At 51.1% G+C, this 19,515-nt stretch overlaps 1 protein-coding gene and 1 non-coding gene across 2 annotated transcripts; one reads left to right on the top strand and one right to left on the bottom strand.

Annotated features, from left to right (window-relative positions):
- Window positions 1-1,340: 1,340 nt before the first annotated feature.
- Window positions 1,341-9,580, bottom strand: DNAJB5 (DnaJ heat shock protein family (Hsp40) member B5). The gene is made up of 4 exons (XM_021691412.2): window positions 9,358-9,580; window positions 6,754-6,998; window positions 2,999-3,600; window positions 1,341-2,867 (listed from the first exon to the last, which is right to left on the bottom strand). Exons 1-4 carry the CDS (start codon window positions 9,537-9,539, stop codon window positions 2,634-2,636), a joined length of 1,263 nt encoding a protein of 420 aa, XP_021547087.2. The 5' UTR covers window positions 9,540-9,580; the 3' UTR covers window positions 1,341-2,633.
- Window positions 9,581-15,481: 5,901 nt separating this feature from the next.
- On the top strand, window positions 15,482-15,584 carry LOC123326518. Its single transcript, XR_006541141.1, has one exon. It is a non-coding gene; the product is annotated as a U6 spliceosomal RNA (small nuclear RNA).
- Window positions 15,585-19,515: the final 3,931 nt, after the last annotated feature.

The following is a 19,515-nucleotide window of genomic DNA, read 5'->3' as shown; positions in this document are numbered from 1 at the left end:
TGTGTGTGTGTGTGTGTGTGTGTGTGTGTGTGTGTGTGTGTGTGTGTAGAGGGTTACACAGGTGTTAAATGACCACAAATCCCCCATGCAACCTCTAAGATGGGAAAGGCTCAAATTGCAGGTAGAGCTGCAGAGCCAGCTTCAGGTCTTTCTCATGGGAGCGCCCCTGGCTCAGATAGCTTGGCTTCTAAGGACTCATAGGCTCATCCCCAGACAATGCTCAGGGGAGATACAACAGTTTCCCAGGCCTTATATGTACCCACTGCAGCCAGAGGAAGTAGTCTGGCTCAGCAGACCAAAGCTTCAGGCTTCAGGAAAGAGCCAGGACAATAATTTAGTCCCAGGTGAATAGGGACAACCTAGGAGACCCAAAACAAGAAAGCATGGAGTAGCAGATGCAGGATTGGGGATCTACCTGCCCAGGGCAGGAAATTTGCAGACACCTTTGTGAGCAAGACCCCTTGGTTTCTGCAGTGGAAGGAACAGTCTCCTCCCAAAAGTACCTTAGGTAAAAAGATGAGAAGCATTTTCACTGGTATTGTCCCAGGAGAAAAGGCAAGGGCAGAAGTTCTCTGTTAAAGCTTAGCTGGTGTTAGCCTCTGTATAGAGCCTAGGCCCAGGTGATGGGACCATGGACACTGAAGCTTAGGAGAGCATGGTTCTTGTGGGCTTGATCTTGAAGAAGAATCTGGGGCTCAGGCATGGAAGAAAGTCAGTATCAGGAGGAAGTCCAGGCCCAGGCATAGCCTGCAGATGGGCATTCCTGCGACTACATGGCTCTCCCGTACCCAGATCCAAGGAAAGTGACAAGTGCATCGTGCAGGCCACATGCAGGCCCTGAGGATCAAAGTTGTCTCAGCAGGGATAAGTAGTTCAGAGACAAGGACAGAAATCCCCAGAAAATTGTAAGATTTAAGGATCAGCAACAGTGTTCATGCCTTCCAGGGAGCCTGCATCCCCAGCCAGGCCCTACCAGCATGGGCCAAAGATGCCAGCCAGGTACCTCTAGCCGCTCTTCCACTGCCCCAGGATCTGACTTTGGGCATGTATCTCTTCTAGTTAGCCAGAAAGTCCTCCTTCATCCCCTCCTAGGAGGAACATTTTTCTCAAAGGAAAATTCCAGTCCATGTAGAGAAAATCTATTAGTTCTCATGCTAGCACATCCTTCAAAGAGGATAGTCTCTATTTCTCATAACCAAGTATATTTATTCTTTCTGAATAGATTTGTTTCTTCTAATAGTTGAGTAGTATCTTCTGTCTCTGCTGTGTTTGGGTATATGTTTTAGAAATCCCAGGAGCCTAGCCTTAGAGGAAGGAGGGAGTCCATGTCACCTTATATTGAGGGACTGCCTGGATTTCTCAGAGGTGACCAGGGCCCTGGAAGGAAGTTGAGTGGTACTTCACACCTGCCCCCATCCCAGGTTCATTGCTCCTGCTCAGATGCCTTATTTTTAAAATACTTTATTTTTTTTCATAATACTGTCATTACAAAAAAATACAAAAAAACTACTATAAAAACATTCAGGGGCTTGTCAAAGTGAGAAAACCTAAAGACCCCACCCCAGGACCTGGCTAAAGCCGTCTTCCCCTAGCTTCTTCACTATTTGACCTTGATACAACTGTGGGAGTGGGGTGGGGTCACACAGGCATCAGGGGCTGGAAATTCTCCCACGCAGCCTCCATGAAGGGTAAGAAATTAAGTAGCTTCACATATCACAAATGGGATTTGGAAGTTTGGGGGTGGCTAGGCCCTGAGTTCAGAGGTGTGGGGAGAAACCTGTGACCCTGAATCTCTTGGTGGGGAATAGCTGCCACCTGACCCCAAAGCCCTTTCCCTTCCTGCTGAAGGCTGGGAGATGGACCCTGCCCCCTACCTCTTAGCCTTAATACTAGCAGGCCCTCTTCCCCTCCCTCCACCCTTGCACACTCCTGAGAGCAGCAGGGAGGACAGAACTTTCAGCTCTGTGGGATCTGGGTAGGGGAGCTCTCAGGAAGGCTTCCAAGGGCCCTGTTCACCTTCCTGCCCCAAATGAAAAGTGTCTCGTGCTCAGTGGCCCGGTTCATGGGTTACGGACCTTCCCTTCCTATCTCAACTCCGCAGAGGCACAAATAGCTCTAGGTGAGTGCTTTGTGTGCATGAATATGTGTGCATTAACCTTAGACACTGTGGACCTAGGGGTGAGGCAGGGGTGGGGAAGCAGTGTCCTTTCTATCTTCTTTGTCCCCCAGTAGGAGGAAGCTGAAGAGAAGGGAGAGGAGAGGTATTAGCAAAGCTGAGAGGGGAAAGAGGACATGCTATTTACAGGCATAGACAGGGAATCTCTGTATCTTCAAGTAGCACTCAGGTCACTCTCCAGCCACTGTCGTGGGAACTGGATTCAAAGCTAGTGACATGAAAATTGACCCCTGGCCTGGGCTAGCTCTCCCCACCTCCCACCCACTTCCCCAAGGCAGCCCAGCTCTGAAAGGGGTCAGGGACAGGAACATTTTCCTGAAAATCCAGTGGCTTTTTTTTTTTTTTTCATTTTAGAAAAAGTTGCCAGTGTCCAGTGGACATCAAGCTGGGTGCACATTGAGTGGGGTGAGTGTAGGGGGTATTGCTGTGGTAGACTCTGGGCTGGCTGGGGCAGAGCCTAGGAACAGGGTAGGTGCTGCTTAAGGATCTGTCGTGTCTGTGGTGTTAATCTGTCTGGGAAGCGAACTTTGAACTCGACAATGAGGTCTCCTCGCTGGGTGGGCACTTTGGGGAAGGGAAGGCCCTCCCCACGGAGTCTCTTCACGGTGCCTGGCTTGATGACATCATTGCACGGTAATGGGATCACCCGGCCATCGATAGTGGGAATGTTCACAGTGCAGCCACACAGCGCCTGGGGAAAATGAGGCAGAGTGAGGAAAAGGTGGGGTAGAGTGGGAAGGGAGGAAAAGATTGAAGTGAGGGAAGAATGTGCCCATTTTTCCTCCCCTTCCCAACACACACACAACCTGACCCAGGCCCTACCTCCTTGAGGCTAATCAGGGCACTGTAGAGCACGTTGGTGCCATCTCGACGGAAGTGTGCGTGGGGCTTGTCTTTGAGCACAAAGACGATATCAGCAGGGATGTTGTCAGGTGTGGCATCACCCTCTTTGGGAAAGGTGATCTTGGTGCCTTCCTTCCAGCCACGCTTGATGACAATGTGCAGGATCTTGTCCTCGGTGCGCACAGTTCGCCCATCAGGATTGAGGCGCCGCCTTGTGATCTTCATGCGCTTGGTGGAGCCATGGTAGATCTCCTCGAGGGACACCCGCAGCTCATGCACCACAGGTGGGTCTTGCACCTTGCGCCGAGGGTACAATGGTTCTGGGGCTCGCCTTGGACCCCTACTCAGCCCATTGAAGCCAAAGCGGCCAAAGGCGCCAAATGGATCCTCATCTTCATCCACATCCATGTCATCTGGGTCAAAGCCACTGAAGGGTCTAGTGGACCGGCTGCTGGCAAAGAAGATATCGAAGGGGTTGGAGCCACCAAAGAAGGAGGCAAAGGTGGCATGGGGATCCCCATGAAAGGTGTAGTGAAAGGAGCCACTGGAGCCACCCGATGAACCACCGCCGGTCTTCAGGCCTGGAGGGAGGAGAAGTTAGGGATAGTGTGGCTGGTCCTGGCCCCATCCCAATCTCCACCCCCTGACCTCTAGCTCCTAGTTCATGGGCCTAGAGAAAGAAGCCACCTTTAACTCCCATAGAGAGGGCTGGCAAAATAGAGTAAGAAAAGTCTCTGACAAGATTAATTTCTATTCTTAATTATAAGTTTAATAATAAAGTGCATCATGAGGCTCAAAGAGGCTGAGTTACCCAAGAGGTAGAAAAGCCAAGGCTAGAAGACTTGGAGGATAGGACTTCCAGTCCTGTAGTTTCTTCCATGGCCCCATGACCCAAAGATGTCTCACAAAGCCTTGAGTGGCTGGCCTGGGATCACATTACAGTCATACCTGACTCCTAAATCTTTATCTCCCAAGACACACAGAGCAAGAGGCAACTGGATAGGATTTAACTATACAGGAAGCTAGTAAGTGACCTGTCCCAAATAAGGTGGGGATACAGTCCAGGAGGAAGCCCACTCTCATTGTGCTTCTAGTGTAGTTCCCCTTTTTCCTGACTCCTATCCAAATGGGAAATCAGGAGGGCCCAAAAAAGCAGGAAAGCTCATTGGCTTGGAGATGAGGAGCTGTTTCTTTCTTTTTATTTAATTTAATTTTTATTTTTGTTTATTTTTCTTTTTTTCCAAAGATTTTATTTATTTATATGAGCGAGAGTGAGCGCCCATGATGGGGGAGGGGGCGAGGGGCAGAGGGAGAGGGACAAGCAGATTCCCTGCTGACCAGAGAGCCCTATGGTAGGGTGGGGGAACTGGGCACAGGGGCTGGACACACAGGGGCTGGATGAGGGGGCTGGACGAGGGGGCTTGATCCCAGGACCCCTGAGATCATGACTAGAGCTGAAGTCAGATACTTAACCGACTGAGCCACCCAGGTGCCCCAAGGAGCTTTTTCTCTAGAAAGTTTTCAAATGCTTTGTCTCCACACTCAGAGCTCATGGTATTGTACAACTCCAGGGGTGCCGTTGATGCACTGGACAGACATAGAATACAAATAGGAATAGAGCTTCTTGGACTTGTACAACACTAAGCCGCACACCCCATACCTGATGTCAGAGCAACCAAAATGCATGAATATGCTGGCACATTGCGGGTCATGGCCCTAGCTGCTCTCTCACCAGTCAGGTCCTGTCTAAGGAACTCAGACTGGAGGCAGCCTTCATGGGGGGATGGTAGTGGTGGTGATGGGGTGAGGAGCGAGGGAGGGGGTTAACACTGAGAAATGATCTAGAATGTGTAGACTCGGGTGGGGTGCAGGCTAGGGGAAGGGACTCTTTGCTTTGAGGCTTTTTATCTTGAATTTCAATTTGTTGTGGAAGTCTAAGCCTAAATTAAATTAGCCTCTTATTTCCTGGGACCACAAGGACAGATGTGGGTTGCATTAGAGAGGCCAAGTGGCAGGCAGTTCAGAGACTTGTGGCAGCTACCTCTTCATCCCTCCCCTGAGACTCGGGGTCTGTTCTTTCCTTTTATTGAGGGTCTGATTATTAGGTGAGTTCAAGAAGCTTGGCGGAGCTCAGTGAGAGAGGGAGGTTGGACTGGTAACAACAGGAGGGGAAACTTCTCTGTAGGGATCCCTGTTGTACCACTGCCACCCCCTTTTTCAAGCTGGGAACAACTTGTCCCCAGCCAGACTTGTGCAGAGAGTCTGTGCACACTTCTGCTGGCTGGCTGTTGGGGAGGGGGCAGGGCAGACAGAAATATAACCCACATTTTCAAGGCTGCTTCTCCTTCCCCAGGCCCCGGGTTTCTCCTTAAGGCTGTGCTGCATTCTTTGGAGACCTCCTGGGATGTAGATCGACAGTAGAACCCAGTGTCTGGGCCTAGAGGCTGAGCTTTGTCCTTCACTTAGGCTTGGTCATGCAGGAGGAGTGAAGTGTCTGGGTAGCTCTCCAGCTAACAAAGGTGAGGCCAAATGGAGAAACGAGTGCAATTCCTAGACAGGTCACACGGTGGCATGGTGTGTGCACTGCTTCCCTCTTCCCACCCCTCCATCCCAGGGAGAAAAATGTCTTAGCTGAGAGAACACTGGGGATTCCAGCAGATGTCTGTGAATCTGGGAGCTGGCAAGTCTAGTAGGTGAGCAGGGAAAAACTGAAGGAACTGGTGGCACGGAGAATGAGAAGAGGGGGTTGGGAGGACTGGGGTGCACAGAGACACAAAGCAAGGAGGAGAGGAAAAGAACATTCTTTTGAGCACTTATCTACTATCTACTCTGTAGCAGGTACAGTACATATCATTAGCCCATCTAGTTTTGAGGCTGGAGTGGGGAGAGTGAGGAGGAGAATGTGGAAGAAAGGTAGATGCTGTTGGGCAGGAAGGACAGTTCCTCTTAGGAAGGAGAGTCCTCAGCTGTGGCAACGTCTCTTAATATAGCCTGACAGGTGCCTGTGGCTGGCGGGTGGCGGGTGGCGGGTGGCAGGCGGCCCTGAGGGGCAGGCCCAGAATTAGCAGCTACATCATGCCTGTGGGATGTACTGGGAGGGGCCGCCCTCTCAGAGGCTTTATTTGGGCCTTTCCTGCCACCCCGTGCACAGCCACCAGCTACTTCAGGAAGGGGGGCAAGAGGCCAGCAGCAGTTCCCCTGCCATCCTTGGATCCCTGCCACTTCCTCAGGGAGGCAGAGCTCCCCCTCCATTCTGCTGGCTTGAGGTGGGCAAGATCATCTCTCCATATCAGAGCTCCAGTGGTTAATTCCCAGGCTGCTTAAGGGCCAGACTTTTATGCTGATGAATGTAAATGCTCTGTCCTCAGACCGCCAAGCCACACACACTCCTTTTCCCCAACCTTCCCTATCAGCCAATGGAGCAGCAGGGACTTCAGGCTGGACTAATAAGGCTGGGAGGGAAAAGAGGGAGGGGGAAGGCCTCTGCTCCTGACTTCAGATGTCTCTAAGGCCTGAATTTGAGGAGAGAGAGAGGCAGAGAGAAGCGGGGAAAACTATGGTAAGCCAAGGCTGGGTAGTGGGTGGTCTCTTCTCTCCTCTGGGTGTCAGTGCTGAGAACACTTGCCTCCCTCACCCCCTCCTCAGCTTCCAGTTGCCTGCTATGAGAACTGGGTTACCCAGCACCCCAGACAAGGACAGGGGTCCAGTATCAGGCTGGAGCACTGCCCTCTTACCTTCCTCCCCATACTGGTCATACAGGCCCCGTTTCTTAGGGTCACTCAGCACATCATAGGCCTCTGCAATCTCCTTAAACTTCTCCTCAGCATTGGGTTCTTTGTTCTTGTCTGGGTGGTACTTCAAGGCCATCTTCCGATAGGCTTTCTTGATCTCATCCTCGTTGGCTCCCGATGGGATCCCAAGAATCTTGTAATAATCCTTTCCCATCACAGCCACTGGACCGGCACTTGTCTCCTTGTTTCTGAAAGAAACCCAGGGCCAGTTCTTGAAGCCCCTCTTCCCTCCTGACCCAGCCCTGCTCCTGATGATCTTGCGATCCCTAAGTGACTCACTGTGTGACTTTCAGCAGGTCATGCCTGTTCTGTAGGCCTCTGTCTCCCCATCAGTGAAATGAAAGGTTTGGACTAGATGATCTCTTCCAGCTCTGACATTCTAGGATTCTGTGATTCTTTCATCAGCTCCTGGATTTTCCCGGCAGGAAGCTGGGGGCTGTGGCCTACTAGGGGCTAGGCTAAGGCCCAGGTCCTTGGGCCAGACTGAGGACCCCTGAGAGGCCCTGCTGCGTGAGGTGGCACCATGGACTGACAGGCCCACACACAGAAGCTGGCAAAGATCAGTGTACTGGGTGAGGTCACCTGAGCGTCGTGGTCTTTTACGCCATGCCTCAGGCATGGTGCCCGGGCTAAGGGCAGCTGGGGCAGTGGCCCAGGACTAGGGACAGGCCCGGGTCTTTAGCCAGCTGTCCTGGCCAGCCAGGCTGAGTCAGGGTGTAGGTGCCTCGAGTCCTCTCTGCTAGTGAAGACCCCAGGCCTCCTTGTCCTTGTTGTCCAGACGATGCTAAGCCTCACGTGTGATTCAGATCAGAGGATGACTCACAGCCTTTGGAAACTGCTGTTTCTAACTCCCTTATTAGCAGGGGGATGACACTGTCCTTCCTCCAACCAGGGCAATAGTTCCCTTTACTCATTTCCCAGTGTCTACACACAAAATGTGTATGAAGACAATGTCTGTGCCACCTAAGCACTAGTGTTAGTGAACACAAGCATCCTTGGCATAGGCCCTTTCTTAACCTTAGTTGTTAGAATAATTAGGCACTAATCACCATTTCCTTAATACCTTCCCTACCAGTCCCTCCTTCTCACCTGCCCAGTGGTTCAGGATCTGGCCCAGGGCCAGGCCCACACTCCTCTGATAGTTCCTTCTAAGCTGGATGCAGGGGTATTTGTTTTGTGAGGGAGAAACATAGGGCTCTCATTCTTCCGCCCTAATCTCCCTTCACCACTGCCTACATGGTGGGTAGGAAGGGAAGGGGACTTTCCTGTAGGTGGGCTCTTTGGGGAGATGGCCAGAAGCCATTCTCTAGCCCTTCAGAGGCTTGGCCAACCCCTACCAAAGCCCAGAAAACCAGAGTCTTTCTAGCAATGTCCTGGGCTGGCAGCCACAGCTGAAGCCTGCTTTTCTGCCTCTGACTGCTTCAGTGAGGTATACAGGGTTTCCTGGCAGGAGTGAGGGCTGTAATGGGTAAGGGGAGGCCTTAAGGCCCCAGGAAGGCAGGGACAATGGCCCTAGCTCCTGCCCCCACAGGGCCTGTTGCAGGTGGCTGAGTTGACTCATGGTTCTGGGAGTCACCTCACTCTGACGAAGAGAAGGCTCCATAAAGGCGGGTACTCCCCCTTCTCCCCCTAACAGCATGTCACGCCTGGTGGGGGAAGCTGGGGTTGGAAGAGTGAGAGAAGAGCATCTGGGGGTGGGCAGCCATTTTCGGAAGCAATGGTAAAAGCCGTCTGAGAGGGAACTGGGGGTGGTCTGCCATCTCTGCCTCAGCGCACACCTTCTCCCTGCCACCCCAGGACTGGGAAGGAACCCTAGTACACCAAGAGGGTGCCCCCAGAGAACCATAGCAGCTTCTAGGCAGAGCGCAAGTGGAACAGCTTGCCAACGTTCCCACCCTCCTCTTGCTGTCCCTGTATTACCTCCTCATCAGGCCAGCTTCCTTCCTGGCACTCACCTGATAACTGTTCTAGACCTACAGTTCTCTTGTCTCCACAGACACAGGGCAAGCTCTTTCAGGAATTGCCTTTTTCCTCCTCCTTTCCTCCCTCTCTCCCTCCCTCCCCATACCCACAAGCCACGTGTTGGAATGACAAAGGAGCCCCATGGCATGGCACTGCCTTGGATGGAGCAGAATGAAGAGGTTGTTCATGGAGAGGCAGGAATGAAAAATGAGAAATAACAAGAAGGCCTGTATAGGAAGGGGGGATGGTTGATATAGAAAATGAAGTACTGGTGGAAGGAGACAAGGGATGACAAATGGAAACGACTGAGGTGGAAAATGGGTTACCAATGGGTTGAAAGGGAGAGATGTAGAGAGTTGAAATACTAGAGAAGATGTCTGGAAAATGGATGGATGCCTGAAGGGTTTGGTATAGGAGATGAATGACAAGGGGTGCAGTTCATTCAAATGTAAGCGTGAGGTAGAAGGAGAGTTCTTACATGTAAGGGGGATGAGATGAGGATGACATGGTAGGCAATGAAGGGGGATGTGATGTGGAGAATTTGACGTGGTAGGGATATGAGTGCCCTTCTCCAGAGGGACTTACCGGAACTTTACAAACCCATTCAGCGTCCACGCTCGAAGTTTTAAGGGCTCCAGCTGAATTTTAAACATCAAGCTGGCTAAGAAGTCTTCTCCCCAGAAGTGTGGGAAGCTCCGGAAAGCTCCTCGGGCCTGTAGTGGGGGTGCTGCTGGGGATGGGCAGGAGAGCACTGTGCGCTTAAACATGCCCAGCCCAGCCCCTCACCTCTGATCGCTCCGCTGGAGCCTGCTTGGAGAGCTGCAGCTCAGGAAGTCACCTCCTCGGGTTCTCAGAGGCACTTGCCCAGCAAGGCTGTCCGGTGCAGCAGGAGCTAGACCTGATCCCCAGGTGTGGAGAGTGAAGGAATAGGGTCCAGCGGCCACCTGCTCTCAGGTGCAGCAATGTCTGTATGAATGGCTGTATGGCAGTGTGACAGTAAGGCTGGCAGTGGCAAGCGTGTGCTTGCGAGTGGCAGCCTGTGTACCTGTGGCAGGTGTGATTGTGAGGGCCTGAGAGGCAGTGAGTTCCTCTGGTCTCTCTCTCCGGGGAGGATCCGACCCCAATCCCCAAGAACCTACTCAATGAAGTCACTGACCCGGAGTCTCCTCCCTCGCAGATGGGCGGGGAGGGGCGGGGCAGAGCCGAGCTCGCCCGGGACAAAAGGCGCGGCGAGGAGAGGAGGGGAAGGGAGGGGAGGGGGCTCGGGCGGGGGAGGGTGGTCGGTGATGTCACCGACGCTGACAGGCTGGGCTGGCTCAGAAAACGCCTCCGCCCGCGGAACCCAATCCGACCCGGCCCGACCCTCCCCCCCCCAGCTCAGACGCTGGCTGCCCCCTGTTAGAGGGTCGCAGACATCGAGCACCTTGCAGACCCCAGTCCCCGCACCACCACGGCAGAAGAAACGATGGGCCTTCAGTGTCCCAGCGCCCCCCCATCTCACCCACCCCCTACACCAGGACCCCTGGCTCCGCGACGCCCCCGCTCCCGGGACCCCTGAGTCCTGGCTCTGTGCCCTCACCAGTGAGGAGCTGCGGGCGCCACCGCGGTCCGTCAGACAGCCGCTGCCCCCTCCCCTGGCTCCGGCTCCGCCGCCTCCACTTGGGACAGGAGTCGCCTGCCCGCCGGCCGCAGACAGCGGGCCGGGGAACCCGCCCCCACGGCTCCGCCTCCGCGCCGCCCATTGCGCGGCCTGCCCGTCACTCAGCTCACCCTCCGCTGTAATTGGACAGTCTTCAACGAGTGCCTCGGTGATAGCCGCCCATTCTCCGCCCCTGTCACCCGGCCACACGCGCACACATTCCGGGCAGTGATTGGTGTTGGTCTGATTGGTGCACTCTGGGGTCAGTCAACCACACCTCTTCGCTAGCTCGTCGTGTCATTGGTGAAAGGGACAGAGGGCGGCAACTCTACGCGCCCTTTGATTTTATTGGTTGGTCTGTGGGGCTCAGACTCGAGACTGGGGGCAACTATATTAGTCCAATCTCGGGTTTGAGAAGGTGGGACGTACTGGCCACCGCTCGAATCCCGGGAGAACCTTCTGGAACCTGTGTAACGTCAAAGGCAGCCTTAAAGGAAAACTGCCTCCCAGTTGGCGGTGACTCTGGGCATTCTTTCCTTTCTTCATTTAGGAGGGTAGGGGAGAGAATAGTGCGCTTTGCGAGGTGTAGTCCCTCGACCAGGGTCAAAAGGTCACCCCTTCTTACCTGTCTTCCATCGGAGCTGTGGACTGACCTCGACCAGACCTGATTCAGCTTAGACCTGATTCAGCTTTACCTTATCTTGACCCGGAATTGACCTGAGGTGACCTAACAAAACAGACCCCGATAGACATGCAGAATTTAAGCACCCTTCTGCTTTCTCCTTTGTAACCTGGTAGTTCTCCCCAGGTTTAGCGCCTCCTCATTAATTCCCTTTGTGAATCCCCTTTTCATCCTCTGTATAATCCCCTCATCCCAGCTCCCTTGTGAGCAGCCCCTCCTCAGCAACCCCCACAATTCTCATTAACGTTCTCTCTGTAATCTTTCATCCTACTTCCCCCTTGAGTTCCCAAATGTTAGCCCACTCTTTCTTTCCCCTCTTCTTGGCTGGGTATGATCTCCTGCCTCCCCCCCACCCCCCCACCCCACCCCCATAATCTTCTGTTTTATCCTATCCTTAATCCGTTATCTACTCGTATGATCTCTCCTATCCTAACTCCCCCTTTTAACCCTTCATCTCATCTCCACATGATTTCCTTAACACATCTCAGCCCCAACCCCCTCTCTCCCCCATTAAATCTCAGCCCTAGTGTCCCCGCTGTTCAGAGCAGGCAGGGCTGCGGAGGCGGTAGCCAGCGGAAGCCGACGCTTGAACAGACACGGTGCCTGGCGCCCACGTCACTGTCTCCCAGGCCCATCTGTGCTACAGGCAGCGGGGGTGGGGAGGGGGTTATCCGGGGGTGAGGAGGGGAAAGGAATTCTTGGGGGGTTTGAGGACAAAGGAAGGGCCAGGACAGAAGCTCTCACCTCTCTTTCTTTGCCATTTCCCAGAAACAGTTTGGACACCCATGAGTTCATGCAATCTGGATAGAGCTGGAAACTGAGGCTTGGAGAACATCAGTACCTGGGCTGCAGAGCAGAGCAGGAGAGAAATCTAGGGGGTCCTGAGGTCAGGTCTGCATATTCTCCATTCTCTGTCTTCTTTCTAGTACTCACCATGGTGATCCCAGGTGTAAAGGGGTGTGAGCTGTGAAGTAAGGAAAGGAAGTGGGGTAAGAAGAGGATGGAGAAAAGGTGGGATGAGGGAAATGAGAGGAAGGAGGGAAGATGGGGTGAGGGGGATGGGAAGAGGAGGGGAGAGGAGAGGAGAGGGGTGGGAGGTCAGGAGTGGGGGTGAGAATGGAAGGAGAAGCGGGGAACAAAGACTAGAAGGGAGGGGAGATGGGATGATGAAGGAATGGAATAGTAGCGTGACATGGAGATGAGTAAGGTAGGATGAGGAGGCTCAGGACAGGTGCTGGCTACTTTGATCTGGGGGATCTCACTCTGCCACCTCCAGACTCATGGGGGCCCGGGCTGTGGGTGGCTCTACTTCCTATTCCTGTTCTATCTATTTTGCTTCCTCCAGCCTTGCCTGTGCCAACACGGGGGCAGAGAGTTTAGTCATTGGCCCTTACCTGGTCCCTGCTAATGCTATATTGTGGGCTTAGAACTTCGGGGGTGCAGGGCCATGCCTTCAGGTGCGGGTGGCATGGATTCCACTGTCTGCTGGGTTCTCTATTTCCACTGTGTCCTATTGCCCTGGGTATCAGGTGTGCGTTAGGAACCAGGGTGCACAGTGTGGTATAGGTGTAAGAATGTAGGCTCTGTTGACCTTGTGAGATCACTTGCCACATCTGTCCCTCATTTCTTTCTTTGTCTCATGGGTATAGAAAAGAGCAGTACCTCCTAGCGTTGTTCTGAGGGTTAATTAAGGTAACACATGCTATGCATGTAGTTCTGAGCTTGGTATGTAGTTATTGCTCAGCAAAGTTAACCGTTACTCTGTATGTTCACAGGTACCTGGATGTGTGAGTGCATCTGTTTGATGTTCAAGTCTGATTGGGAATTATTTGTACTGTTGTATCTGTAGTGTGATTTGTAAGTGAGAGTGTATCTGTGTATATCTGTGTAATATTTTTGTGTGGTAATATGCCTGATTCTGTATTATTTGTTGTGTATGTGATTTTGTGTTGTTATACATGTGTGATTAAATGACTATGTAGGCCTGTGTCTACATGATGAACAGCGTCATGGATATTGACATGTTGACTGCCAGTGCATGCATGAATCCGTGATCATATCAGTTCTTAGCACCCGCATTCCCCTCCCTTCCTATGGAGACGTCATAACCCTAGGTGTCCCTCATTTTCTCACCCTGAGGGAACCGGAACCCGGGGGCAGGGGCGGGGGTGGGTGCCAGTGAGGAGGTGTTTACACAGGAGCACATGTTCCCTCTCAGACTGTGTATGGGAGGGGGAGCCCCCTATCTTGCACATATCCTGAAGGCTCCAGAGGAAGTGCTCCACCCCAGCCCATTCTTAGTTCCCTGTCTTGTCACCATGGCAGCAGTTGCCAGGGGCTCCCATGGTTGCTAAGATCTAGGTGTGGGAGGCTGCTAAGCCCCGTTGCCAGTAGAAACAGAGAAGGGGGGGGAGGAAGACTACCCCCACAGCTGCCAGCTCTCTGCAGTGACAGGACAGGTCCTTGGACCTCTCCTGTCCCCAAACTGTACCTGTGACTTGTATGTGGCAATACTCTTGTTGGTGGGGCCCTTTCACAGGAAGTTGGAATGGGAATATAGGGATCCACCTTCTGAGGGACTGTGGCTCTAGCCTGCCCTTTACCATCTTTAAAGTTGGGAGGCTCTTAGAAATTAGTGACTACTTCATTCTGTCCTCCAACCCTTATACTTCTCCCCTAGCAGTGTCTCTGCTTGAGTTCTCCTGTTGCTGGTGCTTATTACCTGCTGATTTCACCTCGGATAGGAATGCTACATTGACCCCTGGATGCAGACTGACTCCTTCCTGAGGTCAGACTCTTAGCATCTCACCTGGATACGTATTTCATGCTGACACTTGGACCCAGAATTCAGTTCCACACTGAGTGCCAACTTTGACCTCACCTGAGACACTGACCTTGGCCTTGGTCCTAGACCAGACTGTTCCCCAAACTCAGCCTTAGCCTAAGTCCTTTCTAGACATGGATGAGCCCTAATATTACTTGAATTCAACTGCAGATTCAGTTCTGATCCTGTTCACTGATTGGACACTGCCCAGTGATCTAACTCCCTGGTACTCCTGGTTTAAACCTACACTGACCAGTAGTAGTTGTTCAAAGGGGTTATTTCTTGCCTTGGGAGTGAGAGGATGGTGCTAGAAATGACCAGCAGAGGGCATGCAACATCAGGTTCTAGAGGCAGGCTTTCCAGAGCGCATCTGGAAGGGGAAGTCAGGTGTATTGAGACCTTGGCTCTTTTCTGTCAGGTCAGGACCCAGAGCTGGAGGCACAACAGTCGGTCTATGAGGTTGAACTAAAGAAATTAAGTTTCCCAACCCAGTTATTCTATTGTTTTATGGTCATGTGGGTCTGTACAATCTTGACTCTGCCTCTAGCTCAGCTGGGCTCAGGGCTGGGCATACACCAGAAGGTGCTTAGCCATTTACAGGCATCACAAATCTCAAGAGGACTGTATACCTGGTAAGGCATCCTACCCCCAACTCAACATTTCTGTCCTATACTTATACAGCTTCACTACCTTCCCTGGTATCCAGTTACCTTTTGGTCCTATTGAGCAAAAATCTGCCTCTCTTCCACCTTTGGTCTTAGCTCTGTCTTTGAGGTCACATTGACCTCATCAGTCCCATCTGTCAGACATTAGCCATCTACATCCCTCAAGTCTGCTCCTCTCCAGGATGAGACACCTCTCAGGCCTTCATGGGTTCCTCCTCTGCCTTGTTCCATTCCAGCGCCTAAGACCATGCTACACTGGCTGGGTTTCAATTCATGGTGCCTGGCTCTGATTAGCTTTTTCTAGGAGTGCTGGTGCAGTGTATAAATGAGCCAGCCTGCCTCACTCATCTGACTCTGAACTTCTTCCTACATAGCCTCACCTTACATCAGTGTTTTGGTAGCTACCTCATACTGTTCCCCCATATCAAGTGAAGATCATAACCCCCTCTTCCTGAGCTGCTGGATCACATCTTGCCCATTTGTACAGTGTTACAAATGTACAATTGCCCAAATGTTACAATTTTGAAAGAGTATTATATTTATTTTAAAAACAAAGATACTTGAGGGTGCCTGGGTGGCTCAGTTGGTTGGGCGACTGCCTTCGGCTCAGGTCATGATCCTGGAGTCCCGGGATCGAGTCCCGCATCGGGCTCCTTGCTCAGCAGGGGGTCTGCTTCTCCCTCTGACCCTCCCCCTTCTCATGTGCTCTCTCATTCTCTCTCTCAAATAAATAAATAAAATCTTTAAAAATAAAATAAAATAAAATAAAAACAAAGATACTTGAAATAAATGAAACAAACATTTTTTTGCAATACCTTCTGCATTTCAGAACAATCCTTGGGCTTGGAAATCTCTGCATTTATATTTACTTAAAGGTGGGACAGGAGGGACTGAAATGCTTGCTTCAGCAGCACATATGCTAAAATTGGAACCATACAGAGAAAATTAGCATGGCCCCTGCACAAGGATGACATGCAAATTCATGAAGCATACTGTATTTTTGGTTTTGATGAATGTCAAATGTAATAATGTAAAGTGAATGTATATATGAATAAATTAGTATATTACCAAAAAAAAAAAAAAAAGAGGGACTGAAGATACCCCGCTGTCTCAGCTGTGACTTCAGCACTGTGGACAGAGGCCATTAGCTGTACCCCCGGCTATGCCTGTGACTGTGGGTGGGTGGAAGATGATACATGCACAGCTTGTAGATAGGGCCAGAAATCCTTGCTGCTCACTTAATGCCTTATAGTGTATGAAACTCTTTCCTCTTACCAAACTAATTCTGTCCTCACTTGACTATCAGCCCAGGAGATAGGACAGGAATCGTTTTCCCAGACTTTTACAGATGAGGAAACAAGTTCAGCAAGGTCAAACTCCAAGCAACCCTTTGGGTGGGGTGGGAGAGAGAACTCTGTTCCAGGTTTAGCAAATTTAGCAGCTACTCTTTCCCCTTTGAGCAATGACTTCCTCTAGAGATAAGAGGAGTACACTTGAGCCAGAGCAGGGCAGGGTGAGTGGAAGTTTGTGTGGAACCGAGGCTCTAGCCAGCCCTGGGAAAAAGTGGCAGGAGGAGGAACAATCCTCAAAGGATCGAAAGTTCATCAGGATTGCCAGACTGAGGGTGGGGAAACCTTGCTTTTCACTAGAGTCCACAGAGGCCCAGCTTTTATGTCTCTTTTTCTCTCCTAATGCTGGTCTTCATTGAAATTGGAGACAGAAGGGACGCTTAAGATCTCAAGCTGTCCTGAGCCTGATGGACCTCCATTTGAAAATTCTGGGGCGGAGAGGTATGGGAGCCATGTGAGTGAATGAGGTGAGTTGTGCAGGTTGTAAGAAATCCTGTGACATGGCTACAGGACTGGCTGCTTATGTTTCTGTTCCCAGGATGGAAACGGGATATGCTAGACTACAGAGCAGCTGTTTCCTTGAGGTGTACCCTGACAGGCAGCACAATAAAGTAGTTAAGAACATGGGCACTGAAGCCAGACTACCTGGTTCCCCTGCTTCCTATGTGACTGCGTAACCTTGAGAAACTCTCAGCCTCTATTCCTCACTTTTCTTTTTTTTTTTTTTTTTAAGATTTTATTTATTTATTTGACAGAGGGAAACACAGCGAGAGAGGGAACACAAGCAGGGGGAGTGGGAGAGGGAGAAGCGGGCCTCCCGCTGAGCAGGGAGCCCGTGGGGCTCGATCCCAGGACCCTGGGATCACGACCCGAGCCGAAGGCAGATGCTTAACGACTCAGCCACCCAGGCGCCCCTATTCCTCACTTTTCTCATCTATAAACAAACCTCAGGGTTGTTTTTTGAAGACGATCTTATGTAAAGCACTTAGAACTGCCCAGTGCATAGTAACTGCTCAAAAATATTAGCAATGATTTGTATTTGGGGGCCCTATGGTTTAGAGGTAAGTCTATACACCACTGATCCACACTAGAGATACTTTCCTACCTATAGGTACTGGCTCTGTTCTTATCAGGTAAAGGTGATGAAAGGGGGATTTCACAGTCCTCTGAAAAGCTTCTCTTGACCTTAGTTTACCCAACTCTATCATATCACATTAAAACATTGCAAAAACGGGGAGAAAATTCTCTACCAAGAAAGACCCAGAAGACCAGGAGAAAACATAGCCAGCTAGCTTTCCTACTTTGTCACCCAGCAGGGATTGGGAGGAGAAATGTGTCTAAAACTGGCCCTTGGTTGTGGTGGTGGTGGAATACATTGCAGATAGCTTGGAGGCCTTACCTCTTCCTCAGTTTCTTAGAAAATTCTGGCTTCTCTCTTCAGTGCTTTCATTTCCCCCCCTGTGTCCATGGTGGAACCGCTGCCTCCTCCCACCCATCACTTGATTCTTGGGAAGGTCAGCACCAGGAAAGCTCTAGAAAGAACCAGTGTATTGCATTCTTCCTGGAGGCCAAGCAGCATCTTAGATTCAGGAATTGGCTAATTATAGGAAACCACACAGAAACTCAGCAGGTGACCCAAATAACAGGAAGAAGGAAGCCAAAATAGCATCGCAATCTCTTTATTATGATTTCCACTGTGCCCAGCCTCTGGGAGCATCAGCTCCTTCAAGAGTGAAGGCTGAGCCATGGAGAGGAGCATGCAGCTGTACTGGTGGGAAGACAAGAGCTTGGGGATGTTCCCCTCAGCTTACTGTCAAGTTACCTTCCGCAGAAAAGAACATAGGAAGGGCATGAGGGACCAGAGGGCATTGGATCTTCCACTTACTTGAGTGTTCTCAGAAATCCCCTCACAAGCCTATGTTTGACTGGGAGACAGATCACCAGCCATCTCTTAAAGGAGCATAAGTTTGAAGGCTCTTATTTCACATGGATATGGAAAGGCCTTGCTGCTTATACCGTGACATTCTCATCTATGGTCAGGCCAACCCATGCTATACAAATTGGAATGTGATTGGACTTCTTAGTCACTAGCCCAGACCAGATGTGACACACTGTCCACAATCTGGGTCATCAGGTCATGTGGCTCAGAGGGAAGGTTTTCCTTAATGCTAGTTGGGTATAGTGGAAATTCTGTTACCTGTTTATTTTCTTTCCTTTTAAGGTTGCCAAAAGCAGTGGCAGCAGGAAAGCAACAGCAGGGGAAATGCCCAGTCCTACTACATTCCAGGACTGAGCTATAGGGAACAGGTATGATGCATTAATATTTTCCATTCTTCATCCAGTTCTCTGTTGTCGGAGCTGCAGCCAGGGGCCTGGAGAGAGATCTGGGCAAATTTAAACTAAGTGGCACTGGGAAAGTAGCAATTTTATTCCACTATAAATTGAGGAGTGAAAAGGGGTTATGGTACTGGTATGCCAGGATATTGTTCTGACATCCAGTTGTTCTTTTAGTGCCAAGTATATACCTGCCTTTACTCTGCTAGTTTGAAGGGGTCATGCTTATAGGATCACTAGAGCCTCCTACCAGTCCTGCCTGGAGGTTATTCTTGGCTCTGGGGTGATCATGGCTAGCCTGAGGCCCTGCCGTACAGCTTCTGCTGAGCTTCCTTCTTAGGCCTTCCTTGCACCACTCTTACTGAAGCCATGAGACCTGCAATGGTTGAGGTTGTGCTTCAGACGAAGAGGCCTAGGCACAATCCTGGGCTCACACCCCAGAGAGTTGCCCTCTTCCCAGGCAGTTTGATTCTGTACCTCCAATGTTAGTGATAGGAATAGGGGAACTCCCAGATCTGGCCACTCAAATAAGGCCAGGGTGACATCCCATAGGGAGCACCAGGGCTAAAAAGGCATGTCTGCCCTTTAGCCCCAGTCACTTGGGCTGAAGGTGGGAAGAGGTAATGTTCTCATGGCTTTGGCTGTTCTCAAAGGAAGAAAAGCACTTGAGAGTGGGTCAGTACCTGGGAGCAAGGGAACTGCTCCATCTCTGGGATCCAAAGGGGCCACTGCTCAAAAGCAGAGCCTACCTCTGTTGAGGAAGGCTGGTCACAGGAGAGGAAGCCACAGAGCAGACCTGGAGAGGTTATGTAGCCACAGCTAACTGCCTCAGCTTACTTTCTGTCCTTGCAGCTCCGCTCTGTCTGGATGACATCCAGATGCCCCTGTCTTTAAATCTGAGCATAGGGAAGAGGGGTGTTGGGTGAAAAATAGGCTTAGGGCAAGGAGTCTTCAGAGGAGCAACCCTAATCTCTGTTTATGGTGGGTGGAGTGGGTGGTGTTTGTAATAAGATTGATTTCAATTCTGGGTAGCCAAGAAGAAATGACTAGAACATTTTCTCAAACCCTTAGAGTCAGACACTGATTTTTGTACTTGGCAGAATTTCAGATAGTCACAGTGATGGAAAGACTTGATGAAAAGGAAAAGGGAATGGGCTTCACTTGGTTTATAAAAGTTTGAACATCTTCATATGTACTGCAGAGGGGGTCCATGGATTAGAGGGAGATCCCAGACAGGGGTGTTGGGGTGG

The sequence above is a fragment of the Neomonachus schauinslandi genome, chromosome 13, assembly GCF_002201575.2.
Source record: "Neomonachus schauinslandi chromosome 13, ASM220157v2, whole genome shotgun sequence".
NCBI lineage: Eukaryota > Metazoa > Chordata > Mammalia > Carnivora > Phocidae > Neomonachus > Neomonachus schauinslandi.
Note: the sequence above shows the minus strand (reverse complement) of the source record. Positions and strands in the feature narration are given on the sequence as shown.

Excerpts from the sequence above, each read along its gene's own strand:
- DNAJB5 (XM_021691412.2), bottom strand. The coding sequence starts at position 9,539 with ATGTTTAAGCGCACAGTGCTCTCCTGCCCATCCCCAGCAGCACCCCCA. Across the intron at positions 6,999-9,357 it reads AATGGGTTTGTAAAGTTCCG|AAACAAGGAGACAAGTGCCG; the intron begins GTAAGTCCCTCT and ends GGTTTCTTTCAG. Across the intron at positions 2,868-2,998 it reads CCCTGATTAGCCTCAAGGAG|GCGCTGTGTGGCTGCACTGT; the intron begins GTAGGGCCTGGG and ends CATTTTCCCCAG.